Source organism: Lithobates pipiens, unplaced genomic scaffold (assembly GCF_037356315.1).
Source record: "Lithobates pipiens isolate NorthernLeopardFrog02 unplaced genomic scaffold, aLitPip1_a1.2 Scaffold_27, whole genome shotgun sequence".
Lineage (NCBI taxonomy): Eukaryota > Metazoa > Chordata > Amphibia > Anura > Ranidae > Lithobates > Lithobates pipiens.
In genome coordinates this window covers 87,481,427-87,490,647 of record NW_027507788.1, presented here as the reverse complement: position 1 = coordinate 87,490,647, position 9,221 = coordinate 87,481,427, and the positions used below count along the sequence as shown (strand labels likewise).

The following is a 9,221-nucleotide window of genomic DNA, read 5'->3' as shown; positions in this document are numbered from 1 at the left end:
TTAGTGAATAAAAATTGCATCAAACCATAAAGTTGAAAACACTTTCTAACTGAATCTAAATCACTTTCATTTTGGATTAAGTAGGGAATGGTTAAAACACCCATCAGTTTTTTGTTTTTTTTTGTCATCTGTGGCCCAATGGGGAGAATCCCTTTTAAGGATAAGTTCACTTCTTCAGAGAAAAAATAGTAAATGCACATTTTTTCCCATTGATACAAACAATGAGGCATTATTCTTTTCACTGAACCAAAGATGAGGTGCTAATCCTCTCACTGACACCAAGTGGTGCACTATTCTTCTCACCAATACCAAGGATGGGGGCACTATTCCTCCTCCTCCTACTGACCACAGGCACTATGTAATTATTATTTTTTTCCCTTTACATGATTACCAAGCCCCTGGTATTTTATACTCCCACTGGCCACAGTCCATCCCTCCTCTAGTCTGAAGGACAATAAATTGGCCCTTTGTTTAGAAAGTTTGGAGAACCCTCCTGTAGGGGATTAAAACAGCTTTATACAATGTTGTCAACCTTATAAAGGAAGTGCTCCTATGCCATGTTTAATTGTTTATTCAATAGGTATGTTGGCAGCAAAGAAATAGTTAACATATAATATGCTTATTATATAATTAGAAACTGAATTGTCAGCTCTTCAGCCCCTCTCAAAGTATTTGTCTGCATTTCCCTGCCCATCAGCCACACTGCTTAGGGCCCCTTCACAACAGAACACAGTGTAATGCGTTTTTGTGTGTTGAGTTGCAGTGCATGTTATGCCGCGTACACAGGAACCGGACTCTTTGACGGACTAGGTCTGACGGTCTTCCCGACGGACTTTCTGAATGAGCAGACTTGGCCACACATGACCGGACTAAGTCCGTTCGAAAGTCCGTTAGTTTTGAACTTGATGACGTAAACGGGACTAAATAAGGAAGTTCAAAAGCCAGTAGTCAATAGCTGCCCTTGCATCGTATTTGGTCCATCAGACTAGCACACAGACAAACGGTTTTCCCGATTTGTAGTCCGTCGGACTTCAGTCCATCGGATAGATTTGAAAAAATGTTCTATTTCTAAGTCCGTCTTTTTAAAAAATAAAAAGCGGTCAGACTAGCCCACACACCATTGGATTGTCCGACGGACAGTTCCACCCTAATGACTAAGCTTCTATTGGGGAGCAATGCATTAAAGGGCAGGAGAGGGTCTGAGGGTGAAGTAAAGTGATCTTGCTCAGAGGATGTTCTATTTATAATAAAGCTTGGTGGATAACAAGAAAAAAAAATCCAGAATGTGCAGCAGCCTGTACCTGGATGCTGCAAAGAGGAAGGGATCCCAGTAGATATGCACCTGTACCTGGTGGATGATCTGTAAGCCCTTGTACACACGGTCGGAGATTCAGACGGAATGTGTCCTATCGGACCTTTTTGTCGGATAATCCGACTGTGTGTGGTCTCCATCAGACTGTTTCCGTCGGAGTATCCGACGGACCAAGTTTTCCAACTTGTCCGTAAAATTTTCCGACAAAATGCTCCGATCGGACATACTCCGATCATGTGTAGCCTACTCCGACGGACAAAGTGCCAGGCATGCTCAAATCAAATTCCTAGACCAAAGCTATTGGCTACTAGCCTGAACGTAGTCCAGTCGTAATGAAATAACGTCAACACGTTATGTACAATCGGATTTTCCGACAACTTTGTCCGACCGCGTGTATGCAACAGTTTCGGACAAAATCCGTCGGACAAAATCCGTCGGACAAAATCCAACGGATTTGGTTGTCAGAATGTCCGACCGTGTGTACAAGGGCTAAGACCACCTGGAGAGGTAATATCTTTATGTTTATCAACAACACGTTGTAGAGCATTGTAACACTGCTGCATTCTGGAGGTGCAATGGGTCACCATTCAAAATGAATAAGACGATAATGCTTGAGTGTGAATAGACCCAATGTTGCTATTGCTTCATTGGGTAGCTAGCATAGAGGCTTAATGGTTAGCACTTCTGCCTTGTGGCACTGGGGTCAACCAATCCCAACCAGTACACTGTCTGCATGGAGTTTGCAAGTTCTCCCTATGCTTGCATGGGTTTCATCTGTGTACGTGAATTTGTTCCCATACTGGTAGATCGGTTGGCTCCTGTTTACATTGGCCCTAGTATGTGAAATAGAGATCTTTGAGCGTAAGCTCCTAGAGGTCAGTGACTGATGTGAATGTACAATGTAAAGGTATGTAAAGTGCTGTGTAAATTGTTAATTAGGCTGAGTTTTTCCTGGATTAGTCCAGATCATCTTTGCTATCCCAAGGAGTAACCACACATTAGGGGGGGGGGGGGAGGGGGGGAGTCCCTAAATAAGAGATCACAATCACTTTTTCCCCATGCAGTAATGGTCCTGTATTTTTCTACAACATACAACATAACAGCACATTTTGTCACCAGTCCATCTTTTCTTCAATGCTTCTCAGAACTGAAAGGACAGAACTTTGACTAGATAATGAGTCAGAGATTTCCAGGTTCAGATCACTGCTGGTTAGCGATGAGGCTCCAGTCTCGTGACTTAACTCATGAAGCAAACGCATGACCACCGGTATGATCTACACAGGACAAAAAAAAGAGTTACCACAAACACGCATATTGCTGATGGTCATATAAGTGTAGGGGACTGCCATTAGAGAGGGATCCATTTCTTTTGCGTTTTCTACATTTAGGAATGCTGCACTGTATGAGACTACCGGAATGAAAAGCCTAGATGGATGCTGATATACTCTGACCCTCAGGATCCATACTATTTCCTGCCTAGTGAATCTGAACCTTTCATTTTCTGATTTGAGGCAACGTGTGCAGTGCCTAAGAGCCGGTTCACACAGGGGCGACTCAGATCCGACTTTAGGTCGCCCCTAGTTGCCTTTAGTCACGCTACATAAAAAATCAATGTAAGTGAATGAGAGCCGTCTTAATGCACACTACTGAAGTCGCTCCGACTTCAGAAAAGGCGACTGGTACCCATTGATTTCAATGGAGGTTGTCTCCAAGTCAGATCTCTGTCTATGCGGAGGCGACTCTCACAGAATTATCAGCTCTCAAGAGGGAACTCCACGCCAATTTTTTTAAAAAAAATTGAAGTGGAATCTCTAATCCACATACTGCTGTTTATCTTCTTGGCGATAATGCCCACGGATTTTTGATGTTGTACTTCAGATATTGTTTCGCTATCTGTAAACTATGTGGAAAGTTTGTAATCTGTTGGTCTGTGTGGACCCATTTCCTGATATAAATAAAAAATAAAAAAAAAAAAATTAAAAAAAATTGGTGTGGGTTCCCCCTCCGAGAGCATACCAGACCCTTAGGTCTGGTATAGATTTTAAGGGGAACACCCTATGCCAAAAAAACGGCATGGGGGTCCCCCCCAGATCCATACCAGACCCTTATCCGAGCACGCTACCCGGCCGGACAGGAAAGCGGATGGGGACGAGCGAGCGCCCCAGCCCAAAGCACCTTGTCCCCATGTTGATGAGGACAAGGGCCTCTTCCTGACAACCCTGGCCATTGGTTGTCGGGGTCTGCGGGCGGGGGGCTTATCGGAATCCGTGAGCCCCCTTTAATAAGGGGGCCCCGGATTCCAGCCCCCCACCCTATGTGAATGAGTATGGGGTACAATGTACCCCTACCCATTCACCTGTGAAAAAAATGTAAAAAAAAAAACACAACACACAAGGGTTAAAATAGTTTATTGCACAGCTCCGGGGGTCTTCTTTCGTCTTCGGGGGTCTTCTCGCCGCTGCCCTCTTCTTCCGACTTCGGGGGTCTTGTCCCCCTCTTCGGTTCTTCTTGCCGGGCCACCGCGCCTTATTCTAGCTCTTTTACAAGCGTTGTCACCGCTGCCGCCATCGCCGTCTTCTGTTCTTCTGCTCTTCTCTTCTGGAGATGTTGCCTCGTCGCTGTCTCCGGTCACTATGACAGGACATGCGGCGTGCGGTGACTTATATTAGGGTTCCCCTTAAAATCCATACCAGACCTAAGGGCCTGGTATGCTCTCGGAGGGGAACCTACGGCGTTTTTTTTTTTTCCAAAAAATTTGGTGTGGAGTTCCCCCTTGAGAGTTCATTCTCAGATTGGCCACAGCAAAATTCGCCTGGCCTGGGGCGACTTAAAGTCGTGTTGTAAGTTGCCCCAAGTCGTGTTCAAGTCGTGTCCAAGTTGCCTTCAAAAGCCGTGTTGAAAGTCGTGTTGCCCCTGTGTGAACCGACCCTTAGTGGTTAGCACTTCTGCCCAGTATCTCTAGGGTTGTTGGTTCAAATCCCAACCAAGACACTACCTACCTGTAGTTTGCATGTTCTGCCTGTGCCTACGTGGTACTCCAGTTTCCTCCCATGCTTTAAAGACATGCTGGTAGGTTAATTGGCTCTAGAATATGTATGAATGTGAGTTTGGGACCTGAAATTGTAAAATCCTTGAGGGCAGTGAATGTGATATATTTATATATATACTGTATGTATGTAAAGCACTGCATAAATTGATAGTGCTGTATAAGTACATGTGTAGCACTAACCCCCGAAGGAGCTGCTGGTTTCATTGGGCTTACCATTACCTTCTTCTACGTCTAGGGGTTTCCCATGGTAGATGGCCCAGAAACTTTAGAGACTGACGACAGATCCACATAAAGGGAATTTTATTTGCAAAAACGTAGTTAACAAACAGTCTCTTAGCATAGGATCAGAGGGTTAGGAAGAAAGTTCAGGTACTCTTAGTGTCAAAGTCAATAATAAAGAACTTGCTTACTTCAACTAAATCCAGAGAATAGCCATTCACAGCTGGATTTTCACTCAAGTTGGATAGTCCCTCTCTCACAAGGCCTAGTAGCCAACAAGGTGCTTAAATCAGGAATAAGTCTCTGCCACAGACTTTGTTGTAGAACACGTAGGAATAAGTCTCTGCCACAGACTTGGTTGTAGAACATGTAGGAAACTAGGACTTGTAGAACACTCGTGTGGTAACAGTATCTTTCAGCCAGTTTGGCGATACCCACAAAACAGGATTCACTTAGGTACTTCAGCCCTATCAGGCTCTTGCTAAGAAGCCAACCCATACATGGCCTTCTTCTGAAGAGTCCTCCCCTGGATAGCTACGAAGTTGCTGGGCCTCTCCATGACTGGAGATGGCACCGGACCACCTCCGAATCCTTTCCTTAGTTTCCCTGCCTCGGGCTAGCCAGCCCCGAAACATAAAGTTGGGTGGATCCCCACCGCAGGCCATAGCCCTCCTGGGGGCTGGTCAGGAGGACCAGGACCATGGAGTCAGAACATACTTCTGGACTGGAACCCCGAACCATGTGACATCCGCATCTTAACTACCCTCTCCCAGAAAACACAGCAAGAGTGACACTCCCACTGGGCTGGCTCAGAGAGAAAGTGACCTTAAAGCACCTAACCAGACTGTGGTTCTATGCCTGCCAGAAGAGACAGTGCCCCCTATGCCCAGGCTGAACACCCCATAATCCAGTCAGACTGATGCTGAGGTCAAAATTTGGAATAATTCTACCCAAACCAAACTGCAGTTTAGGTGTAACATTAAATTTCAAAACATATATCGTGTGCCCTTCAGGAGCTGGCGCTACTCATGTAATAAATAAGTGTAAGTCAGTATGTGCTGTTAGTGGGGACTGTGATGTTAGTGACCCTGCCAAATGACAATTTTCTGCAGTGAGTATCGCTAATGTCAGAATCGCCAAAGAGACTGCCTGTTTTTCCCTACTGTATTGCTCCCTCTGTGGCTGAGACAGTGAGATGTCGTTCCTATCACTAGTGACTACGAACCAGAACAGCAACATTTTGCTACCTCTGTCAGAGGGAGCGATTCCATAGGGACACGCAGGAAGGAACCCTTTTTAGCCACCCTGTCACTGTGGCGACTTTAACAAATGGTCAGTGGCAGAATCATGCGGCTGACATCAGCCTTCTGCATTTATTTTATATAAACTAAAGGAGAGGTTCTCCTGCCTTTCAATACATTTGTGTTTGGATCCCCCAAACACCCCCTCTCCACAACTGCACCTCTGGACCCCTTTACATTACACAGCACCCTGCACCTCTGCATCCCTTTATATTACACAGCCCCTCACAGCTCTGGACCCCCTGCATGTTACACAGACCCCCTACAGTACAGACCCCCCTCCCTACCGTACAGACCCCCCATCTTCAGTGTAGACCCCACCAAATAAGAGGGCTACATATCCCAGCATGCAAGGCTGCAATGCATTACAGAGGAGGGCTACAAGTCCCAGCATGCACTGTACTACAGAGGAGGGCCACAAATCCCAGCATGCAAGGCAGCACTGCACTATAGAGGACTACAAGTCCCAGCATGCAAGGCTGCACTGCATTACCAAGGAGGACCACAAGTCCCAGCATGCAAGGCTACTCTGCACTATAGAGGACCACAGGTCCCAGCATGCAAGGCTGCACTGCACTATAGATGACTACGTATCCCAGAATGCAAGGCCTCCACTGGATTACAGAGGAGGACCACAGGTCCCAGCATGCAAGGCTACTCTGCACTATAGAGGGCCACAGGTCCCAGCATGCAAGGCTGCACTGCACTATAGAAGGAGACTACAATTCCCAGTATGCAAGGCTGCACTGCATTACAGAGGAGGACTACAAGTCCCAGCATGCACAGTACTACTGAGGAGGACCACACCTCCCAGCATGTAAGGCTGCACTGCACTACAGAAGAGGACTACAAGTCCCAGCATGCAGAGCTGCACTGTGCTACAGATGAGGACTACAAGTCCCAGCAAGCAAGGCTGCACTGCATTACAGAGGACTACAAGTCCCAGCATGCAAGGCTGCACTGTACTACAGAGGAGGCCTACAAGTCCCCGCAGGCAAGGCTGCACTGTACTACAGAGGAGGCCTACAAGTCCCCGCATGCAAGGCTGCACTGTACTACAGAGGAGGCCTACAAGTCCCAGCATGCAAGGCTGCACTGTACTACAGAGGAGGCCTACAAGTCCCCGCATGCAAGGCTGCACTGTACTACAGAGGAGGCCTACAAGTCCCAGCATGCAAGGCTGCACTATGGAGGACTACAAGTCCACGCATACAAAGCTGCTATGCTCAGCAGAGGAGAACTGTAAGCCCACACATCCCGGTATGTTGGGACTTGTAGTCGTCCTCAGCTGCATCTTGCAGTTTGGGATGTTGAGGTTACATAATAAGAGCTGCAGAGAATCTCTTCACCCCCCCCCCCCCTCGGTCTCTCTCTGTATGACCAGCACTGACCTGTACTGGGAGGACACAGAGCCAGTGACACCCGTCGGCAGTGATCCGGGACCCGGTGCAACAATCCCCTTCTCTGTGGTTGCGTTGCGCCGTTCTGATCAGTCTCTGGCAGCGGCTGTCACTCACAGCCGAGCAGAGTGAAGCCGCCTCCCCCTCCTCCTGTATGTCTACACAGTGCTGTGCATGGAGGAGGAGGGGGAGGCGGTTTCACTCTGCTCGGCTGTGAGTGACAGCCGCTGCCCGAGACAGATCAGAACGGCGCGACGCAACCACAGAGAGAAGGGGATTATTGCGCCGGGTCCCGGATCACTGCCGGCAGATGTCACTCCACTCGGGTGCTGCTCGCACCTCCCCCTGCAGCTCTCTCTCTGTGGTCAGTCTAACCCGCGGCGCTGTCTCCTCTTCAGTCGGAGGGGGGGGCGCTGGCCTGGCACCCCCCCAGGGTGTGGCACCCGGGGCGGCCCGCACCCCCCGCCCCACACTTAGTACGCCACTGACACACACAATGTTAATTTCTCTAAACACAGCCAAATTAAGCACACCTTAGAGGACTCCTTCACATGGGGTATACTACAGCTCAGTGGGTCATCAACCCTGTCCTCAGGACCCACTAACAGGCCAGGCTTTATGTATTACCTTGAGGAGATGGAGACTAGAATACTGCAATCACTGAGCAGCAAATGATATCACCTGTGATGCATTTGAGTTATCTTTCAAATCTGGCCTGTTAGTGGGCCCTGAGGACAGGGATGATGACCACTGCTACCACCTATGCCCATGCATAGGCCATGTTTACCTGCATGGGGATGCATAAATGTTCTGTGCATCCCCATGCAGACAGCCCCATTGCTGTCAATTAGAACACAGCATGTGCACGCCCCCAAACTCACACTTAGCACCTGTCCATGCAGGTAATCGCAGCCTCACAAAGATTATGCTGTAGTGCGGCCCGTGTGAACAGTGTGAATTATAACATTTGAAATCATTATATGCTTTAGAAATGTGGCCTCATTTATACTGTCTTTTATATGGCCCAGGCAGAGTATTCTAATAGTTTGGAATGCCAGGTGGTTCCGGACAGCTGCAGCCACTTGGTCTGTACAAAGTAATGCCAGGCTGACTTGCATGGATCTGTAGATCCAATGCTTACCTATGGTTAGGGACAGATAATCAGCCCTGGACGCAATCTGTACTTACTCAAAAGTAAAAAAAAGACTCCAAACCATTGTTGTCCTTGATTGCCCCAACCCCATGTATGTTACAGTACAATTTTCCACAATACTTGTTACTTACTTCAACCATGATGCATTTCTCTCGCCATGATTTGCCATCTGGCCATGTTTCCCCAAGACAAATCCATATGGAATACTGTGGAGATTCTTTTCTCCTCCTTTCAACAAATTCAATTAATTCTGGTAGGAAATAATAAAAGCATTTACACAATCTGATGGAAGGTGGAGTGTGTGCAGCTTGCTGCTGCTGTTGCTGTATCAAGACAGACCTGTGTCTACTTTAACCCCATTTTCATAGGGACAGGGAGTCTTACTATTACAATATATAAAATAACAATGTGTGTATTTTTATCATATCATGCTTTGGAGCTGTTTCTCTGCAAAGGGAACGGGGCGACTGATCCGTGTACATGAAAGAATTAATGGGGCCATGTATCGTGAGATTTTGAGTGCAAATCTCCTCCCATCAGCAACGGCATTAAAGATGAAACACGGCTGGGTCTCTAAGCATGACAATGATCCCAAACACACCACCCGGGCAACGAAGGAGTGGCTTCGTAAGAAGCATTTCAAGGTCCTGGAGTGGCCTAGCCAGTCTCCAGATCTCAACCCCATAGAAAATCATTGGACGGAGATGAAAGTCCGTGTTGCCCAGCAACAGTTCCAAAACATCACTGCTCTAGAGGAGATCTGCATGGAGGACATGGAGGCCAACAT

The 9,221-nt window shown here is 47.4% G+C and overlaps 1 protein-coding gene across 2 annotated transcripts in view; it reads right to left on the bottom strand.

Moving 5' to 3' along the window:
• Positions 1-555: 555 nt before the first annotated feature.
• The window catches only part of LOC143933965 (interferon regulatory factor 3-like), a 77,738-nt gene continuing 69,072 nt past the window's right edge, over positions 556-9,221 (bottom strand). For both annotated transcript variants that reach the window (XM_077457178.1, XM_077457179.1), the window contains exons 9-10: positions 8,566-8,684; positions 556-2,586 (exon numbers count right to left, since the gene is read on the bottom strand). In XM_077457178.1, coding sequence (XP_077313304.1) covers positions 2,425-2,586; positions 8,566-8,684 — 281 coding nt within the window. In that variant the 3' untranslated portion in view covers positions 556-2,424. The remainder of the gene's footprint in view (positions 2,587-8,565; positions 8,685-9,221) is intronic.